The 18,037-nt window shown below is 36.8% G+C and overlaps 1 protein-coding gene across 1 annotated transcript in view; it reads left to right on the plus strand.

Moving 5' to 3' along the window:
• Positions 1-14,782, plus strand: part of LOC118829249 (pro-cathepsin H-like) — a 44,628-nt gene extending 29,846 nt beyond the window's left edge. The window contains exons 8-12 of the mRNA XM_036736240.1: positions 9,214-9,295; positions 9,384-9,452; positions 10,451-10,557; positions 11,169-11,294; positions 13,731-14,782. Of these exons, the coding sequence (XP_036592135.1) occupies positions 9,214-9,295; positions 9,384-9,452; positions 10,451-10,557; positions 11,169-11,294; positions 13,731-13,806 (460 nt within the window). The 3' untranslated portion in view covers positions 13,807-14,782. The remainder of the gene's footprint in view (positions 1-9,213; positions 9,296-9,383; positions 9,453-10,450; positions 10,558-11,168; positions 11,295-13,730) is intronic.
• The last annotated feature ends 3,255 nt before the right edge of the window (positions 14,783-18,037 follow it).

The raw sequence follows: 18,037 nt of genomic DNA on the forward strand, positions 1-18,037 counted from the left end.
GACCCCAAATACAATGGGAGACAGACTTTTATACATTTTTTAAAAATTCATCAAATGAGACCAATTAATTAAAAGGAAACAATACAGCATTAGATAATCTGATTTCTAATTAGGGGAAAGATTAGGGACTTTCCAAGTTGGGAGGGGAAGAGCAAACAGGAGCAATTCCCTGAATTTAGAAAAAGAGGTACCCCACTCCCTGCAAGTGTCTATAAACAATCAAAGGAACAGGGAAACAACAACTGATTGATGAGTACTAGACCAGTTTTCAGATAAGATACATGGGCTGCTTGAGACATATAATTATGAGAAAACTCCTTGCATCAATCTTAGGATCTAACCAGATTTTTGATCAGCATAACCTAGGTTCTTAGTTAAAGGTCTCTAAACAGCAGGTAAAGGTGGTCCAGCTTCCCAGCCATGAAGGACTAGGTTAAAACAATATAGTAAGATTTTCTCCCAATTCCCAACACAGAATAAAGTATTCTCACAAGACAGAAATTGGACTAGACCCATAATTGAACAGAAAGGAAACTGGGTTAGCTCCAGAATCAAGTCACAAGATGAGTCAATGTAGTTCACTCAGTTCCCACAATTAACCACTTGCTGTCCTAATTCCCTCAAGCCTTCTGCTGCTCCCACCCATATGGTAGGGAATGCAGTGGGCTCTATCTTAGACAAACTGAGTATGCTCAAAAGCCTGGGCTACACATTAATCTTAACTATTTTTGAATTCAGCATTTCTCATTTTGGATTTAGTTGCTCTTATCCTCCATAACTCCAAGTTATGGCTGTTTTGCTGGAGAACAATCTGTAGCAGCAGCTGGAACATCACCAAGCCCAAGAAATCCATAATAAATTATCTTCCAAGTGTATGTTAATTTCCTTTTTCTGTTACAAGGATAAATACTAGCATTAACTTTATCAGCACCAAGTTAAAGTCTTCTAATATTTTTTTTATAAACCTAAAAGCATTCATCCAAACCCGTATTAAATTACAAAAGGGAGCCTTCCTTTATATGCTACCCCCAGGTTAGGAGGAATAGAAAATACATTTTTGCATGGCCTATATGGGGATTTGTTTGCTTGATAATGCACATTTGTTACAAGAGTCTTTTTCTTTTTTCTAAGTTGGGGAGGAAGGAAGGAAAGTAAATAGACTCTTATTAATTTTGAAAAAGGAAAAGCACTGTACTGAAAACTGAGAAAGCCTTGTTTCTAGTCTCATCTCTGTCAAGGTCATGTGCATGACTTGGGGAAAAACACTTAACATTGTAGAATATTAGTTGCCTCCTCAGTAAAATGACAATAACACTCATATGTAACCAAACTCCCAGAGTTGTTATATGACTATTTGATAAGATTAAGTTATGTAAAATCATTTTACAGAGCATACAAAGATAAGAGATTTGGGTTTTGTTTGGGGTTTTGTTTCTTTGTTTTTGTTACTGACTTGTAATTTCATTGATCAGTCAACTAGAATGGGGGAAAAAAATAAAAAATCTGATGTTGGGAAAAATTGAAGGCAAAAGGAAAAGGGGACAGCAAAGGATAAGATGAAGATATAGTGTCATGGAAACAACAAACATGAACTTGGACAGACTTCGAAAGATAGTGGAGGATAGAAAAGCCTGGGGTGCTAGTGGAGGATAGAAAGGCCTGGGGTGCTGTTGTCCATGGAGTCACTGAGAGTGGGACACAACTGAACAACAACAACAAATGTGCCAGGCAATATGCTGAATTCTGAGAATACAACTTAAGTAGAAAAAAGTCAGACTCTCTACCCTAGAGGGTCTTTCTAACAGGGCAAGATAAGGCCTAAAAGAAAGTTGAAGAAGGAGAGGGATGGTAGAGAAGTCTGGTGTGCTAGAAAGGAATGAGACCTGGCTGGCCTGGGCGCCCTTCTTAGAGTTTCTGGGAGGAGTCATTCACTCAGAGGAAGTGGCCCAGAGGCAGAGGTGCTTCCAACCTGTGAATTCCAGCACCTGAGCTCTTTAAGAAGTAGGTACGAATAGAATAGGCAAAGAAGAAATTAAGTTATCACTCTTTGCAGATGATATGATGATATACTTAGGAAATCCTAGAGAATCAAGTAAAATAACTCCTTGAAATAATAAACAACTTTAGCAAAGTTGCAGAACAGAAAATAAACCCACATAAATAATCTGCACTTATATATTACTAACAAAGCCCAACAGCACAAGATAGAGAAATTCCATTTAAGATTACTGTAGATATTATAAAATATTTGGGAGTCTACCTGCCAAAACAAACCCAGGAACCATATGAACACAATTACGAAACACTTTTCACACAAATAAAGTTAGATCTAAATAATTGGGAAAACATTAGTTGCTCACGGGTATGCCAAGCTAATATTTTTGTTTTGTTTTGTTTTGTTTTGTTTTTGAAGGGGGAAGGCAGGGCAATTGGGGTTAAGTGACTTGCCCAAGGTCACACAGCTAGTAAGTATGTCAAGTGTCTGAGGCTGGATTTGAACCCAGGTCCTCCTGACTCCAGAGCCAATGCTCTACTCACTGCGCCACCTAGCTGCCCAATGCCAAGCTAATATAATAAAAATGACACAATTCTACCTAAATTAATTTACTTATTCAGTGCCATACCAAACTACCAAAAATTATTTTATAGAGCTAGAAAAAATAATAAAATAATAAAAAAAATATCAAAATTCATCTGGAAGAACAAAAGGTCCAGAATATCAAGGGAATTAATGAAAAGAAATACTAGGGAAGATGGCCTAGCCATACCAGATCTTAAATTGTATTATAAAGCAGCAATCATCAAAACTACTTGGTACTGGCTAAGAAATAGAGGGATAGATCAGTAGGCTAGGTTAGGTACACAAGACACAGCAGTCAATGACTATAGCAATCTACTGTTTTGATAAACCCAAAGACCCCAGCTTCTGGGATAAGAACTCACTATTTGACAAAAACTTCTGGGAAAACTGGAAAATAGTATGGCAGAAACTGGGCACAGACCAACATCTGACACCACATACCAAAATAAACTCCAAATGGGTACCCAATTCAGATATAAAGGCTGATACTATAAACAAAGCAGGGGAGCAAGTAATAGTTTAACTGTCAGATTTATGTAGAATGGAGGAATTGATGACCAAACAAGAGATAGAGAACATTATGAAATGCAAAATGGATATTTTTGATTACATTAAATTGAAAAGGTTTTGCACAAACAAAGCCAATGCAACCAAGATTAAGATGGAAGCAGAAAACTGGGAAAGAATTTTACAACTAGTATCTCTAATAAAGGCCTCATTTCTAAAATACATAGAGAACTAAGTCGAATTTACAAGAATACAAGTCATTCCCCAGTTGATAAATGTCAAAGGATATAAACAGGCAGTTTTCAGAGGAAGAAATCAAAGCTATCTATAGTCATATGAAAAAATGCTCTGAATCATTATAGATTAAAGAGATGCAAATTAAAACAACTCTGAGGTACTACATCACACCTACCAGATTGGCTAACATGACAAAATAGGAAAATGATTAATGTTGGGAAAGATGGAACACTAATTCATTGTTGATGGAGCTGATCCAACTATTCTGGAGAGCAATTTGGAACTATGCCTAAAGGGCTATAAAAATGTGCATACCCTTTGACCCAGAAATACCACTTCTAGGGCTGTATCCCAAAGAGATCATAAAAATGGGAAAAGGACCCACATGTACAAAAATAGCTCTTATAGCAGTTCTCTTTGTGGTGGCCAAGAATTGGAAATTGAGGGGATGCCCATCAATTGGGGAATGGCTGAATAAGTTGTGGTATATGAATGTAATGGAATACTATTGTTCCTTAAGAAATGATGAACAGGCAGATTTCAGAAAAACCCGGAAAGATTTATATGAACTTTTTTTTTGTTTTGGGGTTTTTTTCTCATGGTTTCTGCCATTCATTATAATTCTTCTATATGACGTGACTAATGTGAAAATATGTTTAATAGAAATGTATATGTAGAGTCTATATTGGATTGCAGGCTGTCTTGGGGAGGGAGGAGGAAGAAAGGGGGGGAGAAAATTTAAAACTTATGGAAGTAAATGTTGAAAACTAAAAATAAATAAACTAACTAATAAAAAAAAGAAGAAGTAGGTACAGCTTAGGGAGGAACAAGGTATAAGAACTCTTGGTATAGAAACTCCTCCTATGGGTTGCAGTTTGGCATCTCATCTGATATTTATAATCTTAAGTGATACTTAGGAGGTTGAATGATTTGCTTATAAGCAATTAAGTATAAGAAACAGGACCTGAACATATGTCTTCCTGATTCTAAAGATGATGCTCTATCCATAACTCCTAGATATTTTTTTAAATAAACATGCAAAAAAAAATTTACAGAGGTTTCCACAGTGTGTTGCTGGCTCTGATCAGAACCCTAGCTCTCTTGAGCTCTGATCACCAGATTATTTGTAGCTGCCTATAGGAGGAAATTTCCACTTTGATTGTTCTACTGCTTTCTAGAATACTTAGCCAGTTCCCCTAAAAAAACATATACCTGTCTGTCCTCTGTAAGATGCCTATTTTTGTCAGTAGCAACATCATTCTCCTAGTCACCAAAATTTGTAGTCATTTTTTTTTAACTTATTCCTCTCTTAAGAGGAATTTACTTCTATACATATCCAATCAGTTACCAGGTTCTCACAATCCTTCTTTCAAAATATCTCTCCATATATTCCTACATGGCAAAATGATATTTGTAACTCTTAATAACTTTATTACTACAATGACAATTAGAAGAATTATACATAGACAGAAGGTACAGATGTGAGATAACCATGATGGGATGGTATCCAAAAAAAAAAAAAACCAACAAAATTACAGAGCGAGAGAGAAGGTTGCACTGGAAGATGATGGAAGAGGGAGATAAAATGGGGTAAATTATTTCACATAAAAGAGGTATGTGAAAGAGCTATTACAGTTTAGGGTAAGATGGGGAGGGGTGGCAGGCAACATGAACCTTAATCTCATCAGAATTGACTCAAAGAGGTAATAATATATATACTCAGTTGGATATGGATGTCTATCTTACCCTATAGGGAAGTAAAAAGGGACAAAGATTAAAAAGCAGGGGAGACTGATAAACAGACAAGCAGATTGGGGGAGGTAGTGATCAGAAGTAAAACACTTGTGGGGAGGGACAGGGTAAAAGGTAAGAGAGAGAAAAAGATAAAGAAGGGGAAAATAGGATGAAGGGAAATACACAATTAGTTATCATAACTGTAAATGAGAATGGGATGAACTCACCCATAAAATGGAAATGGATAGAAGAGTAGATTAAACACCAGAATCCTATGATGTGGTGTTCACAAGAAACACATCTGAAACACAGAGACACACACAGAATAAAAGTAAGGGGCTGGAGCAGAATCTATTATGTTTCAGCTGAACTAAAAAAAAAAAGGGTAGCAATCATGATCTCAGACAAAGTAAAAGCAAAAATGGATCTAATTTAAAGAGATAAGAAAGGAAACTGTATCTTCCTAAAAGATACCATAGACAGTGAAATATTATCAATACTAAACATATATGTGCCAAATGGTATAATATCTAAATTTTTAAAGGAGAAGTTAAAAGAGTAATAAAACTGAAGGTGTGAAAACCATTGAACTAATAAAGAAAACTAGAAGCTGGTTTTATGAAAAAAAAAAACAAGAAAATACATAAACCACTGGTTAATTTGATTTTTTAAAAAATGAAGAAAACCAAATTACCAGTATCAAAAATAAAAAGGGTGTATTGACCACCAATGAAGAGGAAATTAAAACAATTATTAGGAGTTATTTTTCCCAATTATATGCCAATGAATCTGACAACCCAAATAAAATGAATGAGTATTTACAAAACTATAAATTGCCCAGATCAACAGAAGAGGAAACAGAATACTTAAATAACCCAATCTTAGAAAAAAGAAATTGAATAAGCCATCAATGAACTCTCTAAGAAAAAATCCCCGGGGCCAGATAGATCCAGCAATACCACTGATAGTTTTGCATCCCAAAGAGATTTTTTTAAACAGCAAAAAGACCTATTTGTACAAAAATATTTATAGCAGCTTTTTTTGTGGTGGCTAAGAATTAGAAATTGAGGGGATGCCCGTCAATTGAGGAATGGCTTAACAAGTTGGAATTTTATTGAAATGACAAGCAGGATACACTTACACGAACTGATACACATTGAAACGAGCAGAACCAGGAGGACATTGTACACAATAACAGGAGTATTATACAATAACTGTGAATGACTTAGTTATTCTCAGCAATATAACGATCCAAGACAATCCCAAAGGACTTATGACAAAAAATACTGTATGCCTCCAGAGAAAGAAATGACATCTTAATATAGACTGAAGCACAATCTTTTTCTTCCTTCCTTCCTTCCTTCCTTTCTTTCTTTCCTTTCCTTTTTTTCTTGTTTTAGTCTTCTTGCACAAAATTACTAATATGGAAATGTTTTACACGACTGCACATGTATAACCTATATCAGATTGCTTACCGTATCAGAGAGGAGGAGGGGGAAAGGGACAGAATTTGGAACTCAAAACTTTTTAGAAACGTTAAAAATTGTTTTTACATGTAATTGGGGGAAAATGTTAGTTTTTAAAATTCACCTCTTGCTTTCTTTCCATTCCCTCAGCCATCAGAGTCCGGGCTCTAGCCTACATAATTGCACATTTTCTGCATGATGTTTCTGCATGGTGTTCGATTTAGTTTGTTGACTTGTTGAAATACTGAATAACAAGAGCTTTGTAACTGGTCTGTTCACTTCTGCTTCCTGTTTCTTCACATCGCATCTTCAATGTCATCGGAGGTTTAATCCTAAAAAACACACTGCTTTTGTCTTGTCCCTCCTCAGTTTAAAAATTAGCAGTGTCTCTTGGCTGCCTACAGAATTTTTGTCTAAACTCCTTGGCCAGCAGTCAAAATTCAATTCTATCTCCTTCCTCTCTTTATATAGGTAGTATTTATATAGTGCTTTAAGGTTTGCAAGGTACTTTACATGTTATTTCATTGGAACCTCATAACCAACATGTAACTTATGTACTTTATTATCCCCACTTTGCAGATGAAGAAACTGAGGCTGAGGAAGTTAAATGACTTGCCTGCCCAGAGTCACATAGCTAGTATATGAGCAAGTCAGGATTTGAAATCATAGCATCTTATATCCAAATCCAGAACTCCAGCCATTACATGAAAATTATTTATAACAATCACTTGGGCACTTAATTCAGCCTTGTTATTTATCTGATTTACTTATTTATGTTCCAAGGAAATTATAATCCCTTCATGGTGATATATAAATATATAGTTATAGATGTAGATATAATTATCCATCATAGTATTCATACAACACTATGTAAATATTTGCTGAAATTAATTAAATTGAACTAAGCAAAGACTATTTTGTAGAACAGCCAAATATTTGGTTACTGAAGAAGAGTCTAGGAATTTACTGGTTCTCTTTGAAGATACTGTTCGTTTTGGATTTGGGCTGTATATCTTGATTGTTATAAATCAGCTCAATTAATCAAGCACCAGCTGCCAGTTGAATTGGTTCATTTCAGTTGCTATCTGAAGGAACTAGACCAATTGTTGGTTTTCCAATTATCTAAAACCAAACTTACTGTCCCTCCATGAAATAGTTTTTTCCTTCTAAATTTCCTGTTTCTGCTAATGGTGCCACCCCATCCAGACTCAAAACTCTAGTAATTTTTCACTTCTATTTCGTCTTCCATATGTAGTCCATTGAAAAGTCCAATTAATTCTATCTCAAATATCTCTTGTACCTCTCCCCTCTTTTCAATTCCCACTACCACTACTCCATTTCAACACTTTATTACTTGTCACATGGATTTGTCTTCTACCTGGTCTCTTCCTTCAATCTATTCTACAAATCATTGCCAGGTTAATCTTCATAAAGCACAGCTTTGGTCACTCTGCTATTCAAATTTCTCATCGGGTCCTCATTGATTACCAAGTCAGATACAGAATCCTCAGCCAAGTATTCAAGTCCCTTCGTGCTCTAGCCTCAACCTAATGTTCCAGCTTTAACTACTACCACATACCTAAATTTTCTTCCTCCAGCTTTTGTTCCTGCTGTTTTCTTGTCTGAAATAGCTTCCATTCTTTGTCTGTCTTTCCTGTCTCTGCCCTTAATGCAACATCCATCTTTGCCTATCATACAAGAAATACTCATCTTCATATCTTTGTGTTCCTTCTTTGCAGGGCTTCCTATTCCTACTGCATTGCTTCTAGTACCCTTAGCTGGTCCAGTTGGCCTATTAGTTTCTTTTGGTTTGTGTGTGTGTGTGTGTAGTATTCTGTTTTGTTCATTTTAAAATACTGGTTAATTCTTTTTTTCTTTGGTATGTTGTTGGGTTTGTTTCTTTTTTTAAGGGTTATTTAAGGAGTCTGGCTCCCTTTGAGAACTCACTTGGCCATTTTGATTGGAAAGGTCAAGACCTTATCGTATACTGCCCCATTCATGAAGTTTTCCCTCAATTTCCCATCAGCTTATCTTCTCTCTCTGCTCCAAATGGAACTTCTCTTGTAGTTCTCTTACAGCATTTGTATTTTCTGCTTTGCAGTATGGTTACTGATAATCTTGTCTTATTAGATAATAAAGTTCTTGGATATGGACCAGCACCACTTGTTGAATTAATGATCAAATCCTAACAACTAGATCTCATTATCAATTGCGGATTTAAAACAATAACAATCCTACATCATAATTTAGACAAAACTAGCTTTAACTCCGTCAATAGGTGATTACAATGGAGATCTAGAACAAAGTTCTCAATTAGAGCTTGAATGTTAGTTTTCTCAAAAGCAAATTTGGTTGAATTTTGAGTTCAAGTAGGTTCCATTCAGTTTACTGAGCTTTCATGAAAATCAAGGCAAATATTCCCATGTTTATATTAATATACAGCAGCATAGCATTCAACTTAAAAATTAGGAAGGAAGGGACTGCTTCCTGACACTTTCCATTCTGAGATAATCAATAAATGTTGTTATTGGATGTACTGCAAATGGGAAAAGTTAGATAAATATACTGTAACTTTCACGTAGTTCAGGGAAAAATCAATTGTAGTATGAATTCCTATATATGTGATTACCAATTATCCAAAGAATTGTTTTGTGGTCATAATAAGCTTGTCATTGAATTGTTTTACAGGGGTCTCCCAAGTCAAGCTTTTGAATATATAATGTATAATAAAGGAATTATGGGAGAAGACACATATCCTTATGAAGGAAAGGTATTCTTGATATCTAATCTAAAACAATATTGTTGGAATAGCTGTACTATATATAATTGATTCTCAATGTCGTTGCTGTTTTGAACAGGATGGCACTTGCAAATTCCAACCAAACAAAGCCATTGCTTTTGTCAAAGATGTGGTCAACATAACACTTGTAAGTACAAAAAGTCCCTGGGTAACAGTATTGTGGGAGTGATGTACAAAGAGATTTCTATGACCAAATCCCCTTTCAACAAACCAGCTGTGCCAATTCTTTTATTGTATAGGAATTCACAGTGGAGGCAGGTAGGTGGTGCAATGATATAGCACTGAACTTAGAGTCAGGAAGACCTGAGTTCAGGTACAGCCTCAGACACTTCCTGTGTGAGCCCAGGCAAATCACTTAACCTCTGCCTTGGTTTCCTCATCTGTACAATGGAGAGAGTAATAACAATTACCTTCCAGTGTTGTCATGAGAATCAAATTAGATTTATATTGTATATCACACTAATATTTATATTTTAAATATTTCTATGTTATGAATCTTAAAGTGCTGTATAAACGCTAGCTATTGTTATTATTATTAATTTGCTGTATTGAAGATGTAGTAGTCATCACATATTTTTGTTATAATAAAGTTTTCTGATAGTGATACTTCTTATAATGACATATCAATTAGCATGTTTGTAACATGGGTATAATTCCATATCTCCTTGTTGTTCCAACCTCTGTCTAGTATAATAACATATCTTTTATGGTCACTCTGTCACTTTGGATTAAGCTATGACATCCACTAATCTCTTAAAGACAGATTTTGCATAAGAGTCACACTTCCATTGCATAACATTTTTTCATCATAGGAAAAATAGGTTTATTTAACAAATCAGCTACATATTTAGCTGATATAACTAAAGTACTAGTCCTTGGGACCAAAGCAAAAAATAAACAAATAAACAAACAAACATACAAACAAATAAATAAGCGTGCCCTCTAGTGTCTGGTGTGTTTATTTTCTCTTTTTTTAAAATGAGGGAAAGACTAGTCTTTTCCTTTGTAAGTTTTCAGTTTGAGTTATATTTTTGCCAGGTATGTAAATCTAATAATAAAAGGGAAAAGAAATGAGAAAGCCAAAATAAAATGTATAATTCAAGGTATTATTTTTTTCCTCCTCAGTATGATGAAGAAGCTATGACTGAAGCCGTGGCCCACCATAACCCTGTCAGTTTTGCTTTTGAAGTGACTTCTGACTTTATGAGCTACCGTAAAGGCATATATACCAAGTGAGTTTTTCATTACATAAAAGAACAAGAAAAACATTACCGAATAGTAGTTTTCAGTAATCATTTAAGTCTTGTTAAGTTTTGTTATGAATACCTAAGAGTAGCCAATTCTGTGGCCAAAAATACCACTTAGATTGTGGGATCTGGTGCAAAAATGAAACTTAGAACTCCAAAAATACAAAATAGCAAGGAGAATTCTGTGACCACATTACCAGTTAGTTATATGTTCAGTGACACAGTTCTAAATTCTAGGAATTCCACTATACTTGTACCTGTCTTTAAGAATAAATATGAATTTATAAAGTGGGTAATTAAGGAAGTGTGAATCCCTTCACAAGCCAAAGGATTCTTGATGGCAGAATATATGTACCTTGAGGGCAGACACTGGTTTTTTTTTCCTTCGTGTCCCCAATGCTTAGAACAGTGCATAATATATAGAAGGCACCAAATGAAAGTTTATTGCATTGAACTCACTTCAACAAAGGATGTTGACCCAGGGATCCTTTTGAATAGCAAGGTCCCAGATATTTGAAGACTTTTACTATGGTAGTAATAGTAACAATGATGTAGCTCTAAACTTTATAAGCTTTTGCCTTTGATTTATTTTTCAGCCCCAAGTGTTCTAAAAGTCCAGACAAAGTGAATCATGCAGTGCTTGCAGTTGGGTATGGAGAAGAAAATGGAGTACCTTACTGGATTGTGAAAAACTCTTGGGGTACACACTGGGGAGACAATGGGTAAGGGACTCTGGATTATCATTTAACTAAATTATCTATAGCTGATTAAAAGTCTTCAGGCTCCTGCCAGTTCCTGGTGCCTTCATACAGTTAGCTCAGTACTTAAGGCAAGAAGGGCTAACCACCAATTTGATCCCCAAATAAACCATTTATCTTTTACCTGTTATGCTGTCAAACACTACAAATAATTTTGAACCCAAAGTCTCAAATACTTGCCATGGGGCTGTAGGGGTGGGAGTTGCAAATCCATTACCTCAATGTGAGTGACAAGTATATAGCCTGCCATTGGCCAGTAAATGCCATCATCTTTGTATCAACAAGGAAAGAAAGTATCAGTTTTTAAAAGTGCATTATATTGGGAAAAAAATAAAATACTATTTTAAAAAAAAGGAAAAAGGTGTATTATAAAGATTCTCAGTTACATTTCTCAAGCATACAAAAAGATTGGGCTTATTAATGATAGGTTATATGCATATAATGCCTTTAATTTTTCACAGAGGTTTCCCATCTGTCATCTCCTTATAATAACATTTGGGAGGTAGACAGGGCGTACAGTATTGTGGCTGTTTTATAGATGTGGAAAAGAAGTTCGGAAACATTCCTTTCTCACTGGGACTTGTCTCCTTTAATACTGCTAGTGTAGCAAATTGTGTATTAGGATCATAATAGAAAGCATTTTTTCCTTTTTATTAAACTACTATCATTTCTAGAGGTATTAACCCAATTATACATGGGGAAGTATGTGACTTCATTTCCTAGTCAAGCATCATGTTGAATGTCAGGTGTAACTTTCTGAAGGACTCTTGATTAATTTTCCATTTCAGAACTGCTTTTAAATTTATTTTTACAAAGAACTCAAAGCCCTTTTCAGATAACTGCTCACCAAAGATAGTTCCATCCTTCTAAAGAAGAAAATCATAGAGGACTTGTACTTCGAATAAAGTTATTATTGAATTAAGTAATAGATTTAAGTATTTTCAACATTGTTTGTATTTAGTGTTTAGAAGCCAGTTTGGTATAAAAGGTCTTGGTTTAATAAAGGATTGCAAACCTGATTTTGCATCTGAGTAAAAGTGTCCCATTATAGCTTGAAGCTCATACCCAATTTATTAAGCTATTTATACTGATAATGGCACCTTTATTCTTTACAATCTTTGGTCAGTTAGTTTTAATCACAGAACAAATGATACCAAAAAAATTAACAGATTATTTAATGATTTAGTAACTTCCTAATTCCTTATTGGGAGAAGTATCATTTAAGGAAAGGGATTATGAATAGATTCATCAGAAGGAAAAGTCACTTTCCTTGTTAAGGAAAAGAACTTGAACATATTAAGTGACTCATCTGTAAATTACACAGGCTATTTCCTACTAGATACTATAATACTCAAAGCTACTTTCAATTAATAAAATTGAAGGGCAAAAGTCCTTAAGGAAGATGCAAATATCTGATTTTTGGAATATAGCAAAATGTGGCACTTAACTTGGGAGGTCAATAATACACCAAAATGTTACTTTCTCTTCCCATCCAACTAAATACCCATAGATACTGGTAGAAAGTCACAAGTTTCACAACTGTGAAGAGAAATTTGTAAGAGGAAGAGAGAAAAGGGGACAGTTTCCCTGTTTTCACATCTCCCTACAGCCTACCCTCGTGTAGCATATAAGTTAATTCTGTGTGTTTATGAACTCTTACAAATTGCATCCCCTGTCTGCAAGAGTATTCAGCCTATCTGTAAATGTTCTGACTCTTACAGAGACTGTTATTCATCCACAAAAGTGACTTTAGTTGAAGGTTATTTCTTTAAAGAATTTTCCTAAAACAAAAGATCTGTGACCTGCAGTCACTGAGTTCCTGATTTAAAAAAGCAGGAGTTGAACTAGGCCCCCTGGTAGACAGGCCACAATAGGACTTAGGGATCAACAGTTTAGACACATAGGAAACTAAAAACAAATTTCATACACACAAATTATAGCGGCTGAAAATATATAGACTTGTGACATTATATACTTCAATTTTGGTACATCTCCCATTTTTCTTCTTAACTATTATATGATTTACTAGGTGTAGTGGGCAGAAGGAAGGTGTATTAAAATATATTTTGTTCTGAGAATTCTGTGATACCTTTTAAGAAAAGTAGGCATTTCCACCAAGACTGAGAATCATTAACCTAGGACTACCTCCCAGGGACCCAGTACAAGTCTCCACCGTCCTCTCTGCCTTTCATTAGTTACCCCTAACACCTACAGGAATCATTGCTTGTCCCAGACATGTGCTTTATGCTCTTCGTTATCTCTTCTTCCATGGAGTTCTGCTTTTTAGGATACATTCCCTTTTGAACATCAGATGATTGCTTTTAGTGCTGCTTAGTCTTTTGATCTCTCAGTAATATGAGGCTTCTTCTCTAATCCTCATTTCTCTTTTGATTGCTCCAGGTACTTCCTTATTGAGCGAGGAAAGAACATGTGTGGTCTTGCTGACTGTGCATCTTATCCCATCCCACTAATGTAACCTGGAAATACATAGGGATGAGCAAAGATGAAGAAAAAAAAGAAGACATCGTGTGCTGAACTACAACATATCATAAAACCTAAGTGAATGAATCCTGAGTTTTAAGTTGGCCATGAGGACCCAAAGTTAGTTAGTCACTGTGAAATTTCTTGACCTTCCACCTCACTTGAGAAAAAAGTCCTTAGGGAAGTCAGCTTTATGGAATAGAAAGTTTTCCAATGGTTTCTGTCCTCTTGTGACATCCATTTAGCCATGCAGCCTGGGGGGGGGAGGCAGGGGGGTGGTTCATCCTTTTTCTTACCTTGCTGATTAAAGCACTCAGTAAAACAAGGACACTAAATAGCAGCAAACTGCTCCCAGGGATTTTGACACACACATTCAAGTGAGTCAAGAGGTAATAAAAGCATCATGTTTTTTACATGAAAAACCACCCAATGCTATGGTGGCCATTTCATTCTCAGGTAATTTTTATTCTTTGGACAACAAGCTTCTCTTTTTAAAAATCAAATGTATTTTAAAGCAATGTGTGATTTTCTAAGTCTATTTTTGCCATATGCTAGTTGCTATTTTTTAAAATATATTTTGATAAGAAGTCCATTTGATCAACTAGATATACATTAGATTTGAAATCATTTTGGTTTACAGTCAGTTTGAGTCACGGGTAAAATTTGACTCAGCTGAAATTGAGGAAACCTGATGACTGAATCACCTTGCCTTAGAGCAGGCCTCAGAACCTCTCGCAACCTGTTCCTCATTAGTAAAAAAAAAAAAAAAAAAAAAAGGGGGGGGGTGATGCATGGGATAGAATGAAACATTATGTAGAGGTCTTCAGAATTCTGCCAGCATAATTTTCATTTGCCTTACTAAGCATCACAGCAGTGACACCTGGGAATTCATAGCCAAAATGTCATCTTATTGGGACTAAGATGCTATTGCATACAAATAAACTGAATAAAGATACTTGACTATTTCACAACTTGTTTCATTCATTCTGGTCTTTTTTAAAAGCTGTACTTCTTAAAGGCACTTCATGTACCAGCATTTGAAATAACAATCAGCAAAAAGTCCTATTTAATTCAGAACAGATGTTTTGTGCCCTGAAAGTCTTCCAAACACTACTGAAATGAATCATGAGGATACAGTTTGAAACAGTCTTAATGAAATAGTGACTTGGCTTTTTTGGTCTACATTTATGAGATTAAGAACATGTTGCAGTCTCTGCTTGCATGGTACTAAGCACCTCTAGCAGGAGGAATCTAGGTGGAAGGCGTCAGAAATCAACCTTGGACAAACTATGGTTCCCTACCCATCATACACTGCCAGTTTCCCTATCACCAGCATCCAGACCTTGGCAACATCTTCTGTAGTATCACTAGTGATGGGGCTTAGAAATGGGGAATAGATGGTTTCAACTATGACCATTCCTTGCTCTGATTTTGGCTGCTACTGCTCCCCTTTCTCCCCAATTGTCCCCTAAAGTTCAAAATATTCTGTAAACCACTAGGCAAATGCCTCTTCCCAAATCAATCTTGAAAATATTACAGACTGTCCTACCACTCTTATCAACTTGGAACTCTGACAGAATTCCTGGCTATATGACATCATGGAAGGGAAAAATTTTTAAAGGGCCCAGACAGGAAGATTACTTAACTGTAGTACTTTCTTTTTTTCTATAATAGTCTCTCTCCCTCTCCTATATATTGGTACAGCACTAAGCTAGATATGAGTCCCATGAGTGTTGAGCAGAGAAGGGGGATGTAGGAATGCACTACTCTCTGTTTCCTGTTTTCTTCCTTCAGCTTCCTAGTTTGACTTTCAGTTACGGATACCCAGTTTTTCTCTCCTTCTCAACTCCTGCTCTCATCCTAGGGGACTTCAACAAACATGTCAATACTTCCTCAAACACCCTAACCTCATGGTTCGTTGGCTTACTCACTTCACATGACCTACTCCACCATACTTTAGACAACAACGATGGTCATATTCTTGATCTTTCCATCACCCACAGATAGACCACTTCCACATTCAGGAACTATGAAATTCCTTGGACTGATCACAATTTATTGTCATTCCGCCTCTCTCTCTGCCTTGAAGCCCCAAACCCTGTTCTTCATTTACACCTTGACCTCCAATTCCTCAACTCTTCAGTTCTTTCCCAGGCTATCACCCCTGTACTAGGTACATTCTCCTCCTTTTCCCATATTAACCCCTTGGTGAAACAGTTCAACACAATATTTTCTTTTTCTCTCAAGACCCTTGTTCCAGTATCCTATTGTTAATCATGCCCTGCCAAGCATCAGTCTGGCATCAGTCCCTCCATCACTATCTCCCTTGCACACTTCTTGTTTTGTGGAGTTGTTTTGTAATACAGGGAAAATTAGGAACCCCTGAGAAACCCCTAGCTACTGACAAGCACCCCCAGAAAGAATGGACTCAGATCTCTTCGGCATTTAGCAGACATCCCTGGGACCCTGCGACTCCTCCAAGGAATGTAAATGAGATAGGACCATCCCACTGAAGGATAACCTTTATGTCTAGCAGATATCCCTGGGGCTCAGTGACTCCACCAAGGAATGTCAATGAGATTGTCCCACTTTACGATAACCTGACTGAATCTTTTGATCAGCCAGGACCTTTGTTCCTGTTCCCCCCACCCTGTGACCTGGCCTGTAGGTTCCAGGAGATGATGAACCACCGTACCCCCACATATCCTATAAAAGACAAGCTGTCACCCCAACACAGGGCCATTGATTTGTGGTTGCAGTACCCCGATGGCCGCCGGCTAATAAATTCTCCACTTAAAACTTATACTCTGTGGTGTGTCTCACTCGCTTCTGGTACAACAGTTTCAGTTGCGTCTGACTCATGACCCCATTTGGGGTTTTCTTGGCAAAGATACTGGAGTGTTTTGCCATCTCCTTCTCCAGATCATTTTACAGAACAGGATTAAGTGATTTGCCCAAGGTCACACAGTTAGTAAGTATCTGAAGCCAAATTTAAACCCAAGTTTTCCTGACTCCGGCCTGGCACTGTATCTACTGTGCCACCTATCTCCTCCTCACTTACTACTGAACAAAGCTGGAAAAAATTATGAAACCATGCTGACTGGGTCCATTACGAATTTATGTTTCATTACATCAACTGGGCACTCACTCCTGAAAGGCAACCTTTTTACATTTCCCTAATTTACTTACTATCCCACTCACTACAGCCAGCTCTTCCAACCCTTTTCATTCCTTTTAAAATCTCCCATGGCTCCCCCCCCTCTTCTCCCACCCTCTCAGCCGAGAACCTTGCCTCATAGTTTACTGAAAAAATTAAATACATTCACTGAAAGCTTCCTCTTCTCCCCTCTTCATCTCATATCATTCAGATATGCCACCATCTCTTCCTTCATTCCTGTCTCACATGATGAGATGGCCCTTCTTGCTAAGGTAAACTCTATAGGCACAAGTGATCCCCTTCCATCCCATCTTCTCCAGCAGCTCCCTCTATCATCCTTGCTTTTAATCCATCTCTGCCTACTAAATGATTCCCTACAAAACATGTCCACATCTCCTCCCACCTTAAAAAACTCTCAATTGATCCCTGCTAGCTAGCATCCCTTATCTCTCCTCCCTTTTGTGTTGAAACTCCCTGAGAAGGCCATCTACAATAGTTTTCTCCACTTCTTTTCTTCTCACTCTCTTAGCTCTCTGCCTCATCATTCTTCCCAAACTTCTCTCTCTCCAAAATTACTATCTCTTCATTGTCAAATCCAATGCCTTTTCTCTAACCCCATCCTTCTTGATCTTTCTGCAGCATTTGGCACTGCCTTTGACACTTTGATTCTTTTCGATGCTCCCTTCTCTCTAGGTTTTCATGACTGTTCTCTCTTGTTTCTCTTCCTATCTGATGACTCCTTCCTGGTCTCCTTTGCTGGATCTTCCTCCAGGTCACACTCACTAACCCTGGGTGTCTCATAGGGCTCTGTCCTGGGTCTACTTTTCTTCTCCTTCTATATTATTTCACTTGGTGATATCATCAGCTCCCAAGAATTCAATTATCACCTCTATGCTGATGATTCTAAAACCTACTTATCTGGTCCTAACCTGTGGGTTGTACTCCAGACTCATGTCTCCAACTGCCCATTGGACATATTGAAATGAATGCCCTGTAGACATCTGAAACTCAACATGTCCAAAATAGAACTCATTATCTTCCCCACTTCTTCCTGCCCTGTCCTCCCCAA

This window comes from Trichosurus vulpecula, chromosome 8 (genome assembly GCF_011100635.1).
Source record: "Trichosurus vulpecula isolate mTriVul1 chromosome 8, mTriVul1.pri, whole genome shotgun sequence".
Classification (NCBI taxonomy): domain Eukaryota; kingdom Metazoa; phylum Chordata; class Mammalia; order Diprotodontia; family Phalangeridae; genus Trichosurus; species Trichosurus vulpecula.